This window comes from Megascapheus bottae, chromosome 2, assembly GCF_031878675.1.
Source record: "Megascapheus bottae isolate mThoBot1 chromosome 2, mThoBot2.hap1, whole genome shotgun sequence".
Taxonomy (NCBI): Eukaryota; Metazoa; Chordata; class Mammalia; order Rodentia; family Geomyidae; genus Megascapheus; species Megascapheus bottae.
The window spans coordinates 69,217,298-69,241,409 of NC_143510.1; the positions used below are offsets into that span (position 1 = coordinate 69,217,298).

General features: G+C 35.0%; 1 protein-coding gene across 11 annotated transcripts in view; it reads right to left on the reverse strand.

The window, feature by feature from the left end:
• The window catches only part of Ppfia2 (PPFI scaffold protein A2), a 295,042-nt gene that overhangs the window by 233,203 nt on the left and 37,727 nt on the right, over nt 1-24,112 (reverse strand). For all 11 annotated transcript variants that reach the window (XM_090328326.1, XM_090328325.1, XM_090328319.1 and 8 more), the window contains exon 3: nt 7,436-7,489. In XM_090328326.1, the coding sequence (XP_090184452.1) occupies nt 7,436-7,489 (54 nt within the window). The remainder of the gene's footprint in view (nt 1-7,435; nt 7,490-24,112) is intronic.

The following is a 24,112-nucleotide window of genomic DNA, read 5'->3' on the forward strand; positions in this document are numbered from 1 at the left end:
TGTTCTCTGTATACATACATATATTTATAATGTAAGATATATTTTATAAGCAAGATACAGCTTTTTAATTTAAGTGAATATTTTAATGACCTTCAAAACACCTTAAGGAACTGTGAACTAATACGTTGAAATTTTAACATATCTTTTCTCTCCTCTTTCCTATGACACAGTTTTCTAAATGCACTTCAGTACCTTCAAATAGCTCAGTGAAAAAGAAGACTCTATCTTTAAATCTTTATGCTATATTCCTGTTACATAGTATTCTTGAATCAACACAAATTTTAATTGTAAGCAAGAATTCTGCAGAATTCCAACTTTAATTTGTTATGAATATACAATCACATTCCTTTTAAATTGCCCGCAGTGACTGTAATTAATGCTAAGTAAAAATAAGAAGAGAATATGCATGCAATTTCCATCATTTGCATTTTGCTGATTCATATTTCCCTCACCAGGAGCATTTGAAAAGACTTTATCCTTATAGAAAAGTGACTAGAGTGGCTGGGAATTTGGCCTGGTGGTAGAATACTTGCCTAGAATGCATGGAGACCCAAATTCGATTCCTCGGTACCACATAAAGAGAAAAGCTCAAGTCTTAGAGCACTAGCCTTAAGGAAAAATCCAAGGACAGTGTTCAGGTCCTGAGTTCATGCCCCAGAACTGGCCAAATAAAGAACAAAAAGTGACTAGAACCGGTTCTTTGCTTTCTAGATAACTAGACTTTAAAACAAGTAAACAAGTTAATAGTTAGCTAGATAGATGGATGGATATCTGGTTAACTAGCTAGCTAGATGGATGATAGATAGATGATAGATAGATAGATAGATAGATAGATAGATAGATAGATAGATAGACAGATAAATAGATAGGCAGACAGGCAGATAGACACAGAGACAGACAGAATAGTTTATGGTAGGGCTAATTATTGCCTTGGAAACTCCTGGAAGATAAAGTGGAGAATTCTAAGACAAAGCACTCTTTATGTTTCCGATCCATACATAGTTTTATGAATATCAATGGCTGAAAAGGGACATCATCAGAATACTAAGTTTTTAGGTCTCTAGCCAAAGGAAAGAGAGCATCACCTTATTGCTATCCCTGGAGAAGCAACAGCAGGAGGCCTGGGTTTGCACATGCACAGTTGCTTCAGGCTATTAAATAATTTTGAAGACAATATCTAGAAATCAATTTTAATCTCCTATTATATATAAATTCTACAATCAAGTCCAGTCTGATACACTGTATACACGTTGTGTCAGCTAACTTTATTAGTTTGCTAAACTCTGTAAAATTGAAGTAACCTTTGAAAGATCCAACATTTACCACCACCTAGAGGAACGATTTTAATTTAATGCACAATATCTCCTCAAGAACTTTCATCCATCAAAATGAGCCTTAGAATAAAACAAAATACTTTCAAAAGAACATATGATTATTGTTTCCATGCAACACAAAACTAATTATTTTTGTACCATTTTTATATTTACATCTTAAAAAGAAGAAATTTCCAGTCAATTAAAGTACTAAAGTTTGATATTCTTAAGTCATTATCTTTATTTCCCAAAATGCCTACAATAGTACTTGGTGGCATTACAAAATGCTTGCTCACTGAAAGACATTGAGTAATAGGAGGTATAGGGAATGGGAAAAGAGAAATTATATGAGGGCCTATTTGATTTAAATTATTGAATGTGAGCTGTGCCTTTGAAGCCTCTGTTTCATAGTGAATGGTCTTTGTTTTGTCTTTAATCATTTCAATGAATGGCTACTCTCACCTTAATAGACATGGATGGAAATGGTATCATGAGTGGGACCAAATTGATAATTCTCATATTTTCTCAACTCTAGTACCTATCTAGAATGATAGCAAAATATCATTGGTTAAAGGTTTACTCTTTCTTGGTGGTTTTGAGAGGTGAGTCCTGGGAGGTCTTCTGATCCTAGGATGTATGTTATTCAAGGGGATAATGGGATCTCAGCCCTTTCCTCTTCATCTCTTTTTGACTATGGGCAATGAGATGGATAGGTTTTTGTTCTGCCATTCAATTCCGCCAAGATACACTGCCCTACTACAAGCCCAAAGTAATAGCATCAAACAATCACAGCCTGCAACCTCCAAAACCAGAAACAAAATGTAACATTGCTCCTTAGAAATTGACAAAGTCCTTAACCAAAGTTAATATTCTTGTAGAAAAAAATTAAATAATAAACTTACAGGGATGTAGAAAAGGTTAAGATGTTTAGGAGGAGTTCTCTGAAATGTGACACTTAAGCAAAGACTTTAAAGAGTACATGAGATATTAAGCCAAGGGAAGATAAGCGAGAATGGCAAGATCATAAAATCCTGGCAAATGAAATGTTGTTCCTGGTACTAAGATTGTCAATGTAGTGCAGCTCAGGTAGAGTGAGCTAAGAAGAGAAAGGTAAGAACTCAGTTCCTTTATCATCTTAAGGAAAGAAAATTAAGGAAACATATAAAAACCACCCAATGGGCTTTCATGATTTCCTATTAATGAGAAAATGCAGCAAATGTTTAAGCCTAAATGTGATATAATTTCATTTGGTTTTTAGAGAAACCAGTTCTGCTTTGCTCACTGAAGGCTTATCATCCAATGAATGAATGCAGGTCTTTTCTAGTAACTGCAGTCGATAGTGCATAGAAATTACTGTCTCTCCCACTTGAGCCACAGTGCCACTTCCAGCTTTCTCTGAATTGAACGTAAGAGTCAAACACAGACTTTCCTACCCAGGCTTGCTTTGAACTATGATCCTCAGATCTCAGCCTCCTAACTAGTTCTGATTACAAGCATGAGCCACTGACACCTGGCTAATAAAAACAGTTTTAAAAAGAATGTTTTTTTCTTAAGTATCTTACCCAAATGGCTAAGAACTATCAAGAATCAACAATATGAGAACAGAAAGTACAAAAATACAAAATGTGCAATTCTGGATCCTCAGTGGAAAAAAACTAATAGAGTTAAAAATGTTCAGGACAGTGAGCACACCAAGCTAGAGATAAATTAGGTGAGAGTGACTTCTCCATGACAGTCTAGAAAAACATTAACCTTTGAAAAAAGAAAGTTAGAGCAATTTATAAACAACTACATTCTTCAGGCATCAAATGTATGGACTTTATTATTCAAAATACAAAAGAAACTAGGAGAAAATCAGTCAGAAAGATTTCATATCCCCACTGGCCTGTTGCTGTAATTCAGAGTAAAACAACAAGGTGAGTTTATCCTAGACCCTGGCAGTATTCTGAAATACAACTCATCTGTTTCCACTTTTGTCCAATGTATGTTCTAAGGAAATACCTCACACAATAAGTTTTATTTCATGTAAGATTTACCCTTATTTCTTTTCATTAGATTGAGGAGAATGATGGAAGAGTTGACTCATGTAATAGCACTAGACACTGATATAGACATGTTAAGTTGTAACCCCTTTGTACAACCTTTTGAAGGTCAGAAAAAAATTAGATTTTTATAGGGGAAAAACTAAGAAATGGCAAACAAGGTAATAGCTAGCTAATAATCACAATATTTTCTTCAAAGTAGAAGTACCTATTATTATTAAATATTAGTCTACTTAAGTGTAGATTATTACACTTTGGTGTCCAAACTGACCTCCTAAATCCCATCTGGTGACCGAGACTCAGTTTATAATCTCTGAGAAATCCCGATAGTAGCCCAAGAGCTTATTACATGCTACACCACTGGCTGATAGAAGTAATATTTTTAAACCATGCCTCCTGCTTTTCTTCTACATGGAGCTACACAGCAAGGGCTCTCCAGACACTAGGTTTCTGATGCACTGTTATACAGTAGGATTCATGATATCTGTCCTAACTCATCCCTTCTGAACTTTTTTTTGCTCTCCAAAGCTGAAATCTTAGTCCCCTGTTCTTTCTTTCCTAGGGCTTGACTACTCTCGTGAATCATGTTGATTCCTCATAATTGTCAAGGTTTTCACATTTTTTAAATTTTTTTAAAATTGTAATTACAGTTAGGTTGGGAGTTTGACCTAGTGGTGGAATGCTTGCCTAGCATGCATGAAGACCCAGGTTTGATTCCTCCATACCGCATGTACATAGAAAAATCCAGAAATGGTGCTGTGGCTCAAGTGGTAGAACTGTAGCCTTGAGAAAGCACAAGAACAGTACTCATGCCCTGAATTCATGGTCCACAACTGGCAAGAAAAGGTTACAGTTATATTCACCAGATAGAAGGTACATTACTTCATAAACATTGATACCACTTCTCATGTTTTTGTCCTCAATTCCCTCCCCCAAACCCTTCCCTCATCTTGTTTTCCCACCTACCCTTACCTATTTCAAATAAACAAATATATATATATATATATGTGTGTATATATATATATATACAATATACCAGATAACATGGCAAGATATTGTATCAATATGAGAATAACCAAGGGACAACAAAAGAGATGAGAACATAGGACATTAAGAACAACAATAACACATTATATAGTTTTGTTACCATATCCTGGAGGTTCTTTCATTTAGCCTCATCCTATATGGCCTTATGTATCTAGGTTTTGAGCTATTGTAATCCTCTGCTAGGAGAGTCCAAGGTTTGTACTAATTATTACAAGTGAGGGAGACCATTGAGCCTATGTTCCTTTGGGTCTGGCTTACTTCACTTTCTAAAAAAGTATAATAATGTAATTTGTGAGTGTCTTTTGATACTCATTGATGGGGAACCCAGAACCAATTCTAATGGTACCAAAACATAACCACACATTACTTTATCATATTTTTAAATGTTAATTGGTAAGAATATCAAGACATACCAAGCTTTATTGATGTTTCAGAACCTTACATAAAGTAGCATACTATGAGGATATAAATGACTAAAATATGTCTCGCTCTTTGCTTTACATCATTTTTAGATTATTTCTAATATATAGCCAGCACAATGTAAATACTACATAAAATACTAATAATAGTTTATTAGTATAGTAGTATATGAAGGGAATAATTATTCAAGGAGCAAAAATAAATATTTATACATGTTAAGTAAAAAGAACGAATAAAGAAAACTGCACATGTTAAGTACAGATGAAATTCCCTTGTGTATATGTGTGTGGTGGAGGGTGGAAGAAGGGTATGTGTGCTGGTCCTGAGGCTTAAACTGAGGGCTTGGGTGCTGTCTCTGAGCTTTCTTTTTTCCAGGCTATTCCTCTACCTTTTCAGCTACAGCTCCATTTCTATACTTTCTTTTGGTAGTTAATTGGCAATAAGAGTCCCACAAACTTTCCTGTCTGGGCTGATTTTGAACCAAGATCTTCAGATTTCAGCCTCCTAAGTAACTAACATTCCAGACATGAGCCACTGGTACCTGGGGTAATTCCTTTTGTAAATGGTTTTAGTACATAAGGTTATATAGGATGAGACTAAATGAAAGGATCTCCAGGATATGGAAACAAGAGCTTTATCTTTTGTGATTGTTGTTCTTAATGTACTATGTTATTTCTCTTCTCTTTGTTGCCCTTTGGTTAATCTCATATTGTTACAGTATCTGACTTTGTTACCTGGTAAATTGTATATACATCTATTTGTTTATTTGAAATAGGAAAGGGAAGGGGGAAACAAGATGATTAGGAAGGGGGTGGGGGAGGGAAATGGGGACAAAAACATGAGAAGGGGTATCAGTGTGTAAGAGGTAATGCACCTACTATTGGTGAATATAACTGTGACCCCTCTATACATTACCCTGACAATAAAAAAATTAAATTTAAAAGATAGTTTTTTATTTGAATTTGCATCTACAGATTTAGTGCCTAAGTATATGGAGTTCAAATGTATTTTCAAAGGTTTTATTTAACCACTTTGATTAAGTAATCAGTTTATATTATTTTACTATGTAAACATATGCTACATTTTTGGAAGTTTGGCAGTGCTAGGAATCAAACACAGGACCCTGAGCAGTAGGCAAGAACTCTATCTGTGAGCTACCTTCTATCTTCCTAGCATAACTGCTGTGACTGGAAAACATGCACCAAATAAAGATGCAACATGGATGCAATTTTTCAGAGACAGCTTTAAGTTAATATATAACTGATATTTTCTGTTGATGGATTATTTTTCTAGGTTTAGAAAAATTCTGCATAATCTACGTAGTTTTGCAGTTAATGTCCAGCTTTTGAACTTAAAATACATTTCTTAGAATTTTTTTGCAGAAGAAAACCATTGTAAAACATCTTAAATTACCATAGAAAATTTATGAATGAGCAGCAATCTTGTATTAATGTAATTGAAACTGAGATTGATTGAAGTCTCAAAAATCCTGCTCACCATCTATTGTTAAAATATAAATGCCAAATATCCTTGAGTTCCTCAAATTTATGCTCACCAGTTATGCAAAATTGTTGATAATGTCATCTATGTATCTGACACAATATCTTATATATGCCTTACTATTTGAAGTAAGACAAGCTTTTCATTTTTTCCTAATGCTCTAGAAATAAAACAGTATGTGCACCCAGAACAGAAATTTCAGTTTGAATAACCTAGTGTTTTTGTTAAGAATTTATCTTAGCTTTCTAGTATATTGGTAAAGAAATTTCTTCTCAGCTGTGTATCCTCATAAGAAACCATTTCTTTAGGATTTGCTAGATTCTGTTCAATGAATAATTGAAGACCTTTGAATTTTTTAACCAATAAATATTTCATCCTAATATGATTTTAGTAATACATTCAAAACATTTCTATAAAATACTTAACTTTAGACATGGAAAATAGCATTTTAGTAGTCTATTATATCTCTTAAAGGATGGAAAAATAATACAGAACTTCAACTGAAATTTAATGTATGTACAACTGGGTAAAAATTTCTTGACTTGCAGTTTTCTAACCTGGAGGTAAATAGAGTAGTTTTTCCTTTATGAAAATCTCAAGTTCGATTGCTGGGCTTTACAGCTACTAAACAACTGTTCTGCCACAGAACTATATCCCACCTCCAAGACTTTATTTTTAATGAATGACGTAACCCTGGTTACATGACCATTTCATCTCCACACTTCCCTCATGATAGTTCTCCTGTTGATATGCCTTAAAAAATCTAAAGAAAATCATTTGTTGCATAACCTTTGGTAATATGCTACAGGAAACTGTTCAATCCTAAAAGACACTAAATAACTGTACACTTATCCCCAAGAAACTAGGCTCTTTCACCCTAACAATTCTGTTTACACTTGACAAGAATTAATCAACTGTGTATCCCCTTTGAATTTGTACAATGTAAGTATGTGGCAGACCACACTTCAAAGCAAGGTCATACTTTTGTATCTGTTTCTACAATAGCAGTATTTCAAAAAAGCATCTACATATTATAAAAAGTGTTCATCAACTCTCTAATGATCTTTTGTGTAGATCATTCAACATTTGAATTGAAGGAACAATGTAACTTACCGGTGGATCTGCCCCCTTAGAACCAGCCAGCCCTCCTGTTAGGGATTCGATATCCTGAAAAGAAGAGAGGTGGTGATTGTAAAATGCTACTCAGAAGAAAAAAGCATCCCCAATTACCTCCTCTGCCAGAGTAATACTACCTTTAGTTTCAAAGTCAGACATTGCAATTCAGTTACTTTTTATTCTCTTTTGTAACAATCTGGAATACTATAATACTAAACAGGTAACATGCATCTAGAAACATATGTATTTCCTCTTCCTCTTTCTAGTCTATAAAAAGAAAAAATAAACAGGTTAATTATGCTTGAAATATGCAAATAATATATTTCTAGACAGGAAAACAGATGTCTGTCTCTAAAGAGCTGAAGTGAGCATAGAAGAGAACAAAATAACTGCAATTAACATATTATTTTCAATAATATTAGCATGGCAAAAATTCTATTACTTGTAAATTTCTGTTAGTCTACATATAAGATAAAAAGATATATGTATATATAGTCTAAATAGTCTATGTATAAGATATAAAATGGTAAAAATTGATTAGCTGGTCTTTTACAGAGATCAATGTAATCTAGAATAATCAGTTGAGAAATGATTACCTTTTTCAGTGGTCAAGATGTATTGTACATATAAATTGAAGTGTTAATTTGAAAGCCCTTACTACAAATATGTAAGGGTAATTTTTAAATGGACAAATGAATAATAATAGAATAAATTAGAGAGCTTGTGTTTATAGATGGTGATTATTATAACCTTGCCCACCTAACTTATTCTGAATTAGAATTCCAGATTGTATAGTAAAATATTACAAGTTTTAAATATTTTCAAATGATATAACTTTTAAGCCATCTCACATTCCTCTAAAATGGAAAAATAAATCAAAATACCCATGAGTATAAACAACTGTCTGCTCAACAGAGCAAATCCTTTTGCTAGACTCTTCCTTATGAATCCAATCACTACTTACCTCCCTATCTCATTAAGAGATAGAAAGCTTAGGAAACAGAGTTGAGACAAAGTCAACAAGAAAGATGGCTAACTCAGGATTGAAGAATAACTATTTATTATTAAAATAAAACCTAATGACTAATTAGCAATAAAAGAACCCATGCTAATTCATCTAAGTCATACTAATCATATTAGTATTTTAAAAATGGGAAGTCAACACAATATAGACTTGACATGAGCAGGTGACAAATATTTATGGCAGGAGAGAAAGAAGGAAAAGGAAAAGAATGAACTTTTGCTTCAGAAGAAGCAGACTTTGAGGAGGAACTCAGGGGAGGATGGATTTCCATATGCATATTCCACTAAAAGTCAAAACTGATTAGGCAATCACAATAATACTTGCCAAGAAAATCATTATATTATCTTCTCTGTAATAGTATGTCTTATGTACATACATGTCTCATAAATATGGGTGTATTTTCCCAATTCTGAATCCTTCTGAAGAACTCCATTTCCTCCCCATTTTAATTTCAAAGTATGTTTATGAAATTGCTTTAAATTATTCAAGTCCCTGCCATAAAAAGGAAATACAGAGCCCATTAATATCTATGCTGTGACTTTGTCATCTGAAAACAATTTAAACCAGATGCATTTTCTTTTTCTAAAATTTAGTGTAAGACAACTTTCTAGCTCTCAAAAGTCACAATACTAGTTTTATATGCATTACTAGGTACATTTACAAAGGACTATTTGTAGTAGACCCCTGAAATTCTCTATTCCAACATTGTGTAAGCTATAAAGAATGAAATCAGCCTGAATGAGATGGCAGACATTTTTTTTTTTACTCAAGCAGTGATCATTAGGAGAATTACAGTTTGATGACAACTCAGGCACAATGTTAGCAACTATACTAAATGATTTAAAAGATGGGTGTAAGATGGAAAGCACTGTGGCAGTTCCTCATATGAGTAAACACAAAGCTCCACTATGATCCAGTAATCCCACTCCTGGGCATTTGCCCAAATGCCCAGAAACAAGGCCCTACTAAACCTACCAGCATAACCATATTCATGGCAGCATTATTCACCATAGCTAAGCTATGGAACCAACCCAGATGCCTCTCAGTAAATGAATGGATCCAAAGGATGTATACATACCCAATGGAATTCTATGCTCCCATCAGAAAGACTGACATTTGCAAATTTGTTAGAAAATGGAGACTTGGAAAAATCATACTAAGCAAAGTAAGCCAGAACCAAAGGAACAAAAGCTTCCCATTTCATTCATTGGTAATAATTAGTATGTGTTCAGAATTTCCCTAGCAGAAGAGTGTAATAACTCAAAAGCTATGAACCTATGGCCATATTGGAAGAGGCAAAGCAAAATGACCTCTAAAATAGGGAAAGAAGAGATTTATCCTTGTAATTGTTGTTTTTAATGTTCTATGTGAAGATATTTCTTTACTGTTTTTTTCTTTTTTCTCTTTTTCTTTTTCCTTTCCCTTATAGTTTATCCTATGTTGCTGCTGTATCTGACTTTGTTTCTGGTGAATTGTATGTACATTTATTTGCTTATTTGAATCAGAGAAGGGAAGGGGAAAAAACAAGATGATGAGTCAAAGGACAAAGGATGAACCAGTGTAACAGTGATACTCATGAGACAATATGTTGGAAATGAACTGTACAATTTGTGAGGGGTGGGGGGAGAGAAAGTGGGAGAAAAACATGGGAAAGGGTAACAATATTCAAGAAGTAATGCACCCACTACCTTACAAATGTAACTGTAACCCCTCAATACATTATGATAATAAAAAATAAATAAATAAAAAGATGGGCATAGTGATATGGACCTACCATATAAGCTATACAGGTTAAATAGGAGATTCTTAGTACTTATCTGACATATACAAAGCCCTGAATTCAAATTCTAGTATTTCTAAAAACTACAAAAATAATCAAATTGTGTACTCAAATTCTTTAATATACTTATTAAATGTTTAAGTAAATTGAGTCCCTCTGGATAAAAATGTGAAACTGAAATTAGCAAACAAAATGAATTATCTCTATTGAATTTAAACATACATATAATTTTTAGGATGTTTTGAGTGTCTAGGAATGAACTTAAAACACTGGGTAATAAAGTGGTCAAAATACAAAAATAATAGAAAATAAATATATGGTTAATGGTGTTTGATGAAACATCCATATGGTCGTGAAATAAAGTTCTATTTGTGTGAAAGATTATTGCAAAGCTTAATGCAAAGAAAGAGATGTTAGATTGTGAGAAAACACATGTCTCTTAATAGGAATAGAAGTAAATTCTATATTGTATAGTAATAACCACAGAAATTCTCAAGGAGCTCTGAAACAAAATAAAAAATTAAGTGTATATTCAGTGTATTTTTTCATGTATTTAAAAATGAGGGTTGGGGGAGGGAAATGGAGACCAAGACATGAGAAAGGGTATCAATGTTTGTGAAGTAATGCACCTTCTATCTGGTGAATATAATATAACCCTTCTATTAATGACAATAAAATGTATGAAAAAATTCTATCCTAGGATAATTTACTCTCACAGAAAAGCTGGGCTAATTTTTTTTTAGAATTCTCTAACATTAAGTTTTTCATGCTCTTGGGGAAAAATTTAACAGTAAACTTAACACAAATTATGAATGATAGTGCCAACGGATGCACAGATACACATTCCTATCTCTTTTATTCATTCAATACTAAAACATTTCTGAGCATATGCTCAATTTCAAGTAAAACGTGTGTCCTACTTGGCTAGATGCCCAAGTTGAACATGGCTTGTCACTTGCTGCACAAAGAATGTCTTTCAGGTGTGAGTAGTGAACATCCAAGTTCACAGATGCATTTATGCATTGCAATTAACTGGTAAGATAAATTAAGTCCCAGGAGGAACTAATATGTGTGTTGCTACATAGCTCTTAAATAATAACTAAACATAGATCTTTTACAGGATGTATCTGCAAAAGTAAAATGTTTCAGACAGGAGTGTCCATATTATTATATAAATGCACACAGCACATGCCTGTAATCTTAGCTAGTCAGGAAGCTGAGATCCCAGGATCATAGTTTAAAGTCAGCCGGAACACTAAAAAAGATCTGTGAGATTCTTATCTCAATTAACCACCAGGAAACTGGAAGCGGCACTGTGGCTAAAGGGATAGGGTGGTTGCCTTGGTCTGAAGAGCCCAGGCCAGAGTTCAAGCCCCATGACCGACAAATCTAAAAGCACGCATATCTATAACCAAAGGGGGTATTAAGTAGTAAAAGCAGTAATTTCCTAGAAAGATTTAAAGATTTCTATTGCTATGTTATTTACATGACTAAAACATTGAATGTGGTACTTTATTTTGAACTGAGTTGCAAAATTTATATTTTATATTTATATTTTAGATGTTGGGTCATGACCAACATCTAACACAGCTAATAAAATAGCTGGTAGCTATTCTGCATTTATTATTTTCCAGGAAATCTTCACATGCTTTACACATGTTGGCCTTGCACTTGCATTGTAAGTCAGCTATTTCTTTTCTTATTTACAAGATTATAGTCCATCCAATAGAAAATTATATGTCTAGTTTTAAACAAAAGGTTTCAGAAAACATAATTTTAGAACTCTAACACTATTCAAATACTGATGCTAGAGGAATAGCTTTGCCCTGATACTTGATAAATTAAATCATGTCCATATTTTGGCCACACAAACAAGGCTAAACAATAAATTCCCCAATCTTGATGGAATATCCTGCAATCTTGATGGAATATCCTGTCTGCTTTTTTTTTTTTTTTTGCCAGTCCTGTGGCTTGAGCTCAGGGCCTGAGCGTTGTCCTTGGGCTTTCTCAAGGCTAGCACTCTACCACTTGAGCCACAGCACCACTGGCTTTTTCTATGTATGTGGAGTGCTGAGGAATCGAACCCTGGCCTTCGTGCATGCTAGGGAAGCACTCTTACCACTAGGCCAAACTCCCAGTCCAAGTGTCTGCTATTCTTTTAGAATAGGGCAAGCTAGGTCATGAGTTGAGAATGGCATACTGATTCCCCTTTGCTTACTGGCAACCAATGAGGCAAGAAACTTTCCTCCTCATAGTTTCCCAAAACAATGGCATCTTCAGTTCCATCTCTTTACTGACAGGGCAGCCAGTGGGTTTGGGGGCCAGTTAAAGCTCCAGAATTTCAGTGAGTTACAGTGTTAAGGTGTGAAATTGAATTAGGCACCAACTCTGCAGTGCCTTCCATGATTCTTAGAGTCTTTAAAAATTTTTTCTCCAGGCTTCATTTCTCTCAGTCATATCTTGGTTCTTTAAAGACCTGGGGAGCTAGAATTCTGTTTTCCTTCCATATGATGTCTGTATACATAATAACTCCAAATTCCATTTGGAATAAACTCTCCTTATCTCCTGATCCTTTAAAGAAGCATGGTAAGCCAACCTAGCCTATTCTGTGTGGTTACTGCCTCACAGAGACTACACATTACCTATTATGCAGATTTCTATCATCTGTACAGAGCAAAACAAACAAGGCTCTATTTATTAATTATATAACCAACTTACATTCCTCAGAGCATTTTAAAAGCTAAGGTGGTGAAGAAGCTGCCTAGCCAGCCATATGCCCTGAGTTCAAACCTGGTACCACCAAAAAAGTCAGAAAAGGCTAGTGATGAAGAGTTTTACCTCATTCTCCGAGGTATACAATATTAAGTGAATTTATTAGCTTGTTATTGAAACAAATCGTACAAATCATGCTGCCTTTTAACCCAAGAAAGCTCTGCTTCTAGAAACAAAGCCTGTGAAAAGCAGAAATCTAGCTTGCGACAAAGCTAAGTTGCTGAGGGGCAAGGCATTCAATGCCCAAGTGAGACTTTTAGGTAAGCAGAGGCATGGTCTCATCTCCATGAAGGTTTAGAATGAATGCCACCTTGAATTTAACAGATCTTTGGAGGTCTCACTGTCCTATATCCCTACGAATTTCTGCTTGAATTGATATATTTTTTCTTGAAAGACATTGTGAATGGAGAGTTATTTGGGTTAACTCCTCAGATTTTTGGACAAGCCATTGAGTGGAGCAGATAAAAATCCAGTTTCTTCTAATGCAGATGGAAAAAGAAAATATTGAGAACCAAAGTCACTTTCTTACAAATTTTATTTTTTTTAATCCCTGTGGAACAGGATCTGCCAGTTAAAGAAAAAAAATGATAAAAATATCTTAACATCAAATTCAATTGAACAGTGGAAAGTAAAATTTTAAATAATCAATAAAATCTACCATCACTTGTGTCACAAAACTCAGGTAATCTTCAAGTTTTGTATTATTCTTTAAACTAATAATCAAGTTTTGGGGACTTTCTTTCCCAACCTTTTGAAACAGTTAAAATTTTCACCTGGAAAAATGGCCAAACCCAACAAATATAATAAAGATCTTTAATGAAAGAAGAGCTCAAACAGCATGGTGAAGTACACAGGCGATGGCAGTAGATGAACACTGTTGACAACCCTGAAGCTACACCTGTAAAGCATCAAAACATCTTGTAAAATGCAGCAAAGGTGCAAGGAAACCATCAGATTGCAGCACAGACAGACACATGACTTGTCTTCAATCAATACTTTTGGAATGAAGGAATGGCTGCCTATCTGAATGAATGAATACATATATTTTCCGTTTTGATATTGATACATATTAAAACTGAGGCTCAGAGTTCATAGGATGAACTAGTTCCCATCTTTGTGCAAATGTATCACTTAGAAAGCACAGCTCAAGGCAATCATCTTTTCACAATGACTGAATCTTTTTTAAATGTCTAAATATATAGTGAATTACTTGCTGAAGACTGTAAAGCTGATGAATAGATGGGGAAAAGCTTTGAAAGCTCGAGTGTTGTAGCCGTAGGCCTAGCGTGCTTTCTAGTCTAGCATACATCACTAATGATAGATACCCCTGAGCCCTCAAGACTGGTCAATCATTAGCAAATATGCTTCTATATATCCCAGGGTTTCTAGTTCACAGGGAAAACAATGCAAAATGTTTTAATAGACAGTAAACAGTATAATAATGTTTAATCTTCTGATGAAATAATGCCAATACCTTCCATTAAAGACCAAATATACCTACTATGTGATGAATGTAACTGTGATACCTCCATAAATTACCCCAACAATAAAAAAATGTAAAAAAAGACCTGATAAAATAATCACTATATAATAAATTGTATCCATGTTTTAAAAAATCACCAAACATATGCTTAGCATGAATAATTATTATTCATATAGAATACAATCAGGTCTCTTACCACATAACATCTGAGGGTGAGCTGATTTGCAGAAGAGAGAATGTGTAGCAAAAGACAAAAATGTCATTTTAAAAATCATTTAGTTTTGAGGGTTTTTTTTTACAATGTGTACTGGCAATAATCTTTCATCAGAGCACACCAGGTCCTAAGGCAGCATTCAAATCATAAAGCTGAGTTTGTTAATGAGGCATCTTCTTCCTCTGCCAGGCTTAAGCTGTTATTGTTTCCTTGGCAACTTTGCATGGAAAATTTCCTGGGAGGCAGAGAAGAGACGAGAAACACACAAACCAGTTTTATAATTCTTTCCCGTGGAAGCTAACTCATTCTTTAAATTTTTAAAACAGTGTAGAATTATGTTTCTGTGCCTTTAATTTGCACACAAGCCAATCCAAAACTGTTTTTTGCTTTGTGCTTTCCAATTAGTTGCTTCACAAACAGTGACTGAGTAAATACTGTGAGCAAGGGCACAGGGAGGCCATGAGGATGGATAAATCAAGGTCAAAGCTTTCATAGCACTAGGGGTCTGGTGAGAAATTGGAACAACAATGCCAGTTTTTCAACACCACAGGGAACTACAAAGAGCTTGTCCAGGGAATACACAAGCTATGACATACACAGGCTTAAGGTTGTTTCAATCTAAACATGTGCCCATCTGTGCATTCTGAGAAATACATTGTGTTCTGTAAAGCAAACAGAAAGTGGTTGTCTAGTAACTTACATGATAACAGGATAATTAACATGCCTCAAACATTTCCTGTATCTGACCCCATGTGAATAGCTCTGTTGTCTCTTTAAATGCATCTTAGTTCTCTTAGCAGTCACTATTTCCACCAGAGTCATGATGGCACATCTGGGACTTTAAGAGTTTCAGTTGACTTGACAAAAGTCACACCATAAATATCCAAAATCAATAAGGCTTATTGCAGGGGACCTGTTCTTTATAATGAAGCTCTTTTGAAAAATTTTAAGACTGAGAAAGGAAAAAGGGAAGACTTTCAGGATTGCCACTTAGTGAATTGGAGGAAAATAGAAATACTTATTAAATGGTTCAAGGATTGAAGTAAATTGCATGAAAAGATATCCGAAGGGGCCTGGGAGTACTTGCCAAGCATGCACAAAGACTCAGGTTCAATTCCTCAGTACCATATATATAGAAAAAGCCAGAAATGGTACTGTGGCTCAAGTGGTAGAGCTCTACTCTTGAGAAAGCCCAAGGACAGTGCCCAGGCCCTGAGTTCAATCCCCAGTACTGACAAAAATAAAAGATTTATGAAGGGAGGCTGGTAGTCTCTGATGAGAGAAAACATCTTTACTGACCTCCAAATGATAATTTATAACATTAGGCTTAGTGGGGAAAAAGTACATTTCCAATGAAGGTAAATTGTATAAATGCTATACTTAAAATTCTAGAGTGAAGTGCTCATTGTTGGAAGTAAGGGCCATCAAACCACTTTGTCCATGAGATTTTTTTCTAATACAGGTCTATAACTTTGCTCACTTTGCTTTTATCGTGCTCCCAGAAGAAATCAAGTACTGATAGAATAATGAATAAGGCACCTGTTCCATACCCCAATGCTTATGCACCACAGACTGTTATGTCTAGCAAGCACTCTAGTCACTGTGTAAGTTTCATTCACCTTTGAGTCTCAGCTCAGGCTTCTCATCCTCTCAGGGATTTTTCTGCATCCCTCAAGCAAGAATAAATCACTCCACTTTCTTCCACAGCACCATGCACTTAACTCTGTCATATCGTTTACTAAATCCTTTTATGATGTAATTCTATTTAGCTGCCTTTCCATTTCATAGGAAGGAAAATTTGCTCATCACTTCTGTATCACTGGCATTACCATAAAGCACAACCAATAATATTAAAGGAACTTGATAAACTAATGTCCATCTTAATCTATTATGAACTTTACTCCATACAGTAAAGTAGGGGACTTTTTGTGGAATCAAGTGGAGATACCGTCTTATATTAAGACATTGACATTTGTTAAATAGATTGCTTTTGTTTGTGTGAGTTTTTAGTCTACTAAAGAATTGAATCTCTGAAAAATAAAGTTGATATTGCAGTACTGTGGATGATACAGCTGAGGCATTGTCCCCAGGGACCTGGCAGGTACCCTCCAGTTCTACTTCAAGCCTGTAAAAAAATTGCACACATTAAAAATAGACAGTTCAGAGAAGAAAGAACAGTGCAAGAGGAATTTCAAAACCAAACATCAGACTCTATTACAGAGGCATTGTGACCAATACATCTTGGTACTGGCACAAGAACAGGCCAGAAGACCAATGAAATAGAACTGAGGACCCAGACCCACAGACATATGGCCACCTAATCTTTGATGAGGGAGCCAAAAAAATAGAATGAAAGAAAGACAGCCTCTTCAATAAGTGGTGCTGGCAGAACTGGTTAAGTACCTGCAGAAAACTAAAGTTGGACCCTTCCTTGTCACCCTTGTCACCCTGCACCAGGATTAACTCCAAATGGTTCAAAGACCTTGAGGTAAAAGCAAATACACTGAAAACTTTACAAGAAAGAATAGGAGATACACTAGGTCTTCTTGGCACAGGTCAAAACTTTCTTAATAAGGACCCAGAAACACAACAAATCAGAGAAAGTCTGGACAAGTCTGGACAAGTATTAAACTGCAGAGCTTCTGTCTGGCAAAGGATATAGCTAGCAAACTAACAAGAAAGCCTACAGAGTGGGAGAAGATGTTCACTAACCACACAATGGACAGAGGCCTTATATCTAAAATATATCAACAGCTCAAAAAATTGAATCACACCAAAACTAATCTCCAAAGAAACAACCATCCCATTAAAAGATGTGCCAAAGACTTAAAGAGTCTTCTCTGAAGAAGAAATAATAATGGCCTATAGACACATGAAGAAATGCTCAACATCTCTGGCCATAAAAGAAATGCGAATCAAAACAACTCTAAGATTCCATCTCACTCCAGTTAGAATGGCCATGATCAAGAAATCTAATAACAACAGATGCTGGAGGGTATGTGGCCAGGAGGGATCATTACCACACTATTGGTGGGAGTGCAAACTCATTCAACCACTATGGAAAACAGTATGGCAATTCCTCAAAAGACTAAACATAGAACTCCCCTATGATCCAGCAATATCAGTACTTGGCATTTACCTAATAGTACAGAAAGAAGGACATACTAAATCCACCAGCACAACGATGTTCATTGCAGCACTATTTACCATAGCAAAGATATGGAACCTACCCTGATGCCCCTCAGTTGATGAGTGGATCAACAAGATGAGGTATTTATACACAATGGAATTCTATGCTGCTGTCAGAAAGAATGGCATCACCCCATTTGTAAGGAAATGGAAAGACTTAGAAAAAATCATATTAAGTGAAGTAAGCCACACTCAGAGTAACATAGGCTCAATGGTTTCCCTCATTTGTCATAATCAGTAGAAACCTTGGGCTCTCCTAGCAGATTTACAATAAAACAAAACCTAGATATATAAGGCCATATAGAATGATGCTAAATGAAAGGACCTCCAGGATATAGAAACATAAGCCATATAATGAGTGATTGTTGTTCTTATGGTACTATGTTATCTCTCATCTCTTTTGCTGTCCCTTGGTTATATCATATTGTTACAGTATCTCACTTTGTTATCTGATATATTGGATATATTTGTATTTGGTTATTTGAAATTTATTAGGGAAGAGGGGAAAACAAGATGAGGGGTGGGAGTGGGGGGAGGGAAATGGGGACCAAGACATGAGAAAGGGTATCAATGTATGTGAATTAATGTACCCTCTATCTGGTGAATATAATGTAACCCTTATATTAATTACAATAAAAATATATGGGAAAAATAGACAGCTCAATAATCACAAGAATAGATTCAAGTTTTGTTCCTCAAAATTCTAGTCCCTTCAACTTAGGAAAATTGCTTATCATTCTTTCTGTAAAATAAATTGATGTCCATCTACCTAATTTTGGAGCTTTTAGATTATAAAGCATAAGGATGAATAGTGATACTACCTCGATATTTCATAGATGGTTACCTATTAGTAACTTAAATTAATATCCAATAGTACATGTAGCTAATTTTGGAGCTTTTAGATTATAAAGCATAAGGATGAATAGTGATACTACCTCGATATTTCATAGATGGTTACCTATTAGTAACTTAAATTAATATCCAATAGTACATGTCATTATTAATGAAATGATACAAAGGCACAGATAAGATTGCACATGTGTTAAGTAACAATAGGCTAGGAAGACAGATTTCAGCTAGATGATGAGACAGATATACATTATACAATATGTATATGTTATAATGTTTTACATAAATATGTACATGGAAAATAATGTTTTCCTTTTTTATTCAGTATTGGACACTTATGCTGATTCTGAAGCTTGACTATATTTGAATTGTAAGTAACATTGATATTTTCAGGATTGATATTTACTAATTCTCTCATGTCTTGATTTACAATCCTTGGAATATATGCACAAGAGTGGTAAGTAGGGATGTAAAAAAGTTCTACCTTTAGATTTTTTTTAGAAAACACCATCCTTATTTCTGATGACGGTGAGGATCATGGTGATTATGGTGATGATGGTAATAGAACATAAATATGAAAAAAGTGTGTATACATAAATGTCATACGATTCTACATGCATAAATATAGCACAATTACCCCCACAAAAACATTAAAGATGAGGAAGAAGGAAGACCACTATAGCAATGTAAGGGGTGAATTTATTCAAAGTATGTTCATGGAATTATTAACCTGAAGCCCACTCATATCAGTAGCAACAAGAAGTCCATAGGAACAGTGATGGTCATATATGCCTATAATCTTAGCTACTTGTGAGGTAAAGGTTAAAGGTCAATGCCAGTCCTGGCAAAAATGTTAGTAAAATTATATATCAAACTAGAGAAATACATCTGGGTCTGCTAGAAAGACAAAAGTAGGTGGCTCATAATCCTTTCTGGAAATTAAGTAAAGTACAAATGAAAGAGAAAGAAGCTAGGACTTTGACTCCACTGAATGAACACCTGCCTCGCTAGCGCAGGTGTCTCCACTGGAACTCTAGGGAATAATCAGTGGATTTAGATAGATAGAGCTTTTCCCAGAAAATTTATATTTCTGTTCAAGTAATCACTACTTCAGTCGATTTCCCTTCTTCTAAATGCTTTTCTGTTTTGTGATTTTTGGAGTTTCCTAAGACAACATCATGACCTCATTCTGTAATGCTCAGTGCTACATTATGTAATTGTCTCAGAGAGTAGGGTTAAAAAAAGACAGCCGAATTTACCCAGCATTTTTTTTGCGGGCAGAAATTCAGTAAAGAAGCTGAGTTTTCATCATGGAGTTCAGTATTGATATTAATGTGGAGAAGTCAGTTACCAATAGAAGCATTGGAACCAAGATGCCTAGATTTTTCATCTGGATTCTGATATATGCCAGATGTACAGCCTGAATCTATTTCTGAAATTTAATTCCCTACCCATTAAACTTACACAGTGATAGCACTACCTTCAGATGTTTGAGAGGAAAAAATATGTTCACAGATCCAATGCAAATAAGTTAGTTTGTGGTACCCTGAAGGGCTTGACTATGAATTTTGCTTTGATGTGGTGTGATCTGTATACTGTCAACAAGAAAACCCTAAGCCTTTTAATTTCTCTGTCATGCCTGTGGTTGTGGCTGCATTCTTACTGTCATCATCCATTTGCTAAGGATAGAGTAGTGGAATGTCATCAGAAAAGTCTGGAAATATATTTTAAGGAAATGATTGACATATCACTTGTTTTCATATGGAAACTTTGTATATTTGACTACAAACCTGCATTTACTACTCCTGAGACAATCATAAGAGATGATCATAAGAGACAAAAATCTTAATATTGCTATAGATTTAGTGGGAACTTAATTAAACTATCCAATAAAAGCTTTCTGAAAATAATGGCCACTATAAAACTTCCTGTTGATGGAATATATTTTCAGTTTTCTTTTTGTTGTTGTTAGACCTAGTCTTAGACTGAGTAGTTTCTTAAAATATGTCATGAATTCTTCCCTTAGAAAAGAAATTAAAATTTTATTTTGGACACTTATTTGAATATATATTGTAAAGAAGTTAACCTATTAAAATGGAATCCAACTTGTCCTGTCCTGTGTTATCTCCTGCTAGGTTTTTCTCCAGAATAAGAAAAGATATTATTTTATCCTCAAATGTAATGCCCTTGAAAGGAAATAATTTCCTACCTTTTGACCATGACTTCTCTTTCTTGAGAAATGAGATTTTTTAAAATGTAGAAGTAAAAATGTTTAATCTTAACTATACTTGCATGATGATTTCATAACTGTTTGGTTTTGAAATAAATCATAGCTAAATAATGTCTAATGACAGAAGCAGAAAGGTTACTGGAGCATATGGATTCCCTTGAAATTCTAATTTTCATTTCATGAAGACTTTAAGTATATAATAAGTTAGAAATAAAACTGAAAATTCTGCCTTCTCTCTTTAAATTTTGACTTGTCACTAAAAAGCATGTACTCTTCAAGAGATAGTTTTCAATAAATCTCTCTTAAGCCCTTAAAATTATTCAAATTTTAAAAATATTATGTGAAATAATATGTTTCAGAAAACTATTTTTGGATTATTGAAACACTGACTCACACAGAACCATTTTTAACTTCTCATTTGTAACTATTGTCTCAGATTGGAGAGACATATAACTAATTTGTGTAAGGAAAGGAAAGGAAGCAGAGGAAAATTAAATAAGTAATACATGTAATTATAAAAGAGATCTTAAAAGCCATTTGACCTAGAAACATCTGTAAGCCTTTTGGCACAGGTTTGTATCATTTAGAAGAGGACAATTTATTTACATTTTTAGTAATGATATTTTCCCGCTAGCTACATAAAACATGGTTTCTCCCAGCCACATTACATATCTACCACTAGAAAACCTTTTCCAATATGTTGCAGATGCCTCCAAATATGTGTCTTCCTTACTTTTCAGAACTGGCAAATGTAACTGTAAATCCTCTGTACATTACAATAAAAAGACATACTTCAATGAAAATCTGGGCTTCAGCAAGATTTTTTTCTTTTTCTTTTCCTCTTCTGGGGCTTGAATTCAAGGTTTTGGCACTGTCCCTGAGCTTCATTGTTCAAGGCTAGCACTCTACTAATTTGAGCCACAGAGCCACGTCTAGCTTTTTCTATTTGTGTGGTACTGAGGAATTGAACCCAGGGATTTATGCATGCTAGACAAGCAAGCACTCTACCACTAAGCCACATTCTCAGCATACACTTTTGAATGTCCTTAGTTATAAGTAGCCCTTAAAATGATAGAATTGAATGAGAACTCCAGAAAAGATGCCACAGAAAAAGATGACATGGAGCCTCTGGGCCAATCACTGAGAAACAGGATGTTTTACTTCGCTCCTGCTGCCATAATTAATTACCCTGGATTGGGGGCCAAACAGTAAACTTCTATTACTAATAATTCTGGAGGGTGACAAGATCAAGATCAAAGTGCTGAAAGATCCATTTTTGGAAAAAGTTCACTTCCAAGGATGCAGATAGTGCCTTTTCTTTGTGCGCTCAAATAACAGAGCAAGCTGCTCTGGTCATTCATAGGCACCGAGCTCTTCATAGTTGGCCGGCTCCCATGACCTAAGCCAACCCCTATTAAAACCCAGTTGCTTTTTGCCTGTTGGTAATCTTTTTGACAGATGTAGACAGGGAAGTTTTTGTATCTTTGTGTTCTGAGTTCCTCACAAACGATTACTATGCCGAAATTTTCTTATAGCAACAATTCACAGTTTGAAGAAGAGAAACTAGAGAAGAGAAACACACTGAAGGTGTTATGGAGCCGGGCACCATGGCTCACGCCTCTAATCCTAGCTATTCAGGAGTCTGAGATCCGAAGATCGCGGTTCAAAACCAGCCTGGTCACTAAAGAAAATGAGACTTTTATCTCCAACTAATCACTAGAAAACAAGAAGAGGCGCTGTGGCTCAAGGGGTAGGGCGGTAGCTTGAGCTGAAGAGCTCAGCGACGGCGCCCAAGCCCAGAGTTCAACCCCCATGACACACACACGCATACACAAAAGAAAAATGGTAGCCTCCCATAGAACTTTCAGTGACTTGAATGACACATTGAGAAAAATACAAAGATTCTAGTCTGATAAAAAAAATTCCATAAACAAACAAATAAAAGAAAAAATTCCAGTGTTTTTTAATTGTCAGGATAATGTACAGAGGGATTACAGTTACATTTGTAATGTAGTAGGTGCATTACTTCTCACATATCGATACCCTTTCTCATGTTTTTCTCCTTAGTTCCTTCTCTCCACCCCCTCCCAATCATCTTGTCTTTCCCCCTTCCCTTTCCTATTTCAAATAAACAAATTAATGTCCAGTGTTTTTAAAGAAAAAAAAAGGAGGGACAGGTGGTGTAAACTGTAAAGAAATTAACTACCATTGATCCAGTCTTCACGATGGTAAATAGTGCTGCAATGAACATCGTTGTGCCAGTGGATTTAGTACGGGGACAAAAATATGAGAAAGGTTATCAATGAGTGAGAAGTAATGCATCTTCTATCTGGTGAATACAATGTAACCCTTCTATTAATTACAATAAAAATACATGGAAAAAAAGAATTCCAAAAATAAACTGCAGTAAAATTTCAAAGAAATTAACTATCGTTTTCTATAGCTCCAAGTTGTCTTTCTCTTGCTATTATTCATTTTAGAAAAAAATTCTAACATTTACTAAAGGGGAAATTTTTGTCAGTCTTTTAGCTATCTCCTTTCAAACACTATGTACTCCTTTTCAATGCTTCTTCCTCAAAACTAGCCCTAAGGGTAGCACAGTCTTGACTGCTCCCACTCAATATCTTTACCATAGAAACTCCTAGAGTATTCTTAATACTACTCTATGTGATCTCCTGTCTTCCTCATCTACTTGCTTCTGCAGACTTCTCTATTTGATATGGATTATATCCTTCATTCCTAATGCCTGATAATAAAATTCAAATTACTTACTTTGTCTTTCGGATTACAGCATTACTCTCAGTCTTGCCTACACCTCCAAATTCACTGCATCCTGACTGCCTCACTGGATCTTCAACGCACTGCTCATTTTTAAAACACAACCCACGAACATTCTGTCTTACGCATAGTTCTATGTTTCCTCAGAATCCATTTTCTACTGTCCTTCACACAGCAGCCATTAATCCTTCAATCTCAGTTACAGGTCAGCTCTTCAGTACAGTATGTTGTCTTCATTTTGTTTGTTTTTCGGTCAGTCCTGTGCTTGAACTTGAGCCCTAGGTGCTGTTTCCTGGCTCTTCTGCTCAAGGTTAGAGCTCTACCACTTTGAGCCCAGTCCTACTTCCCATTTTCT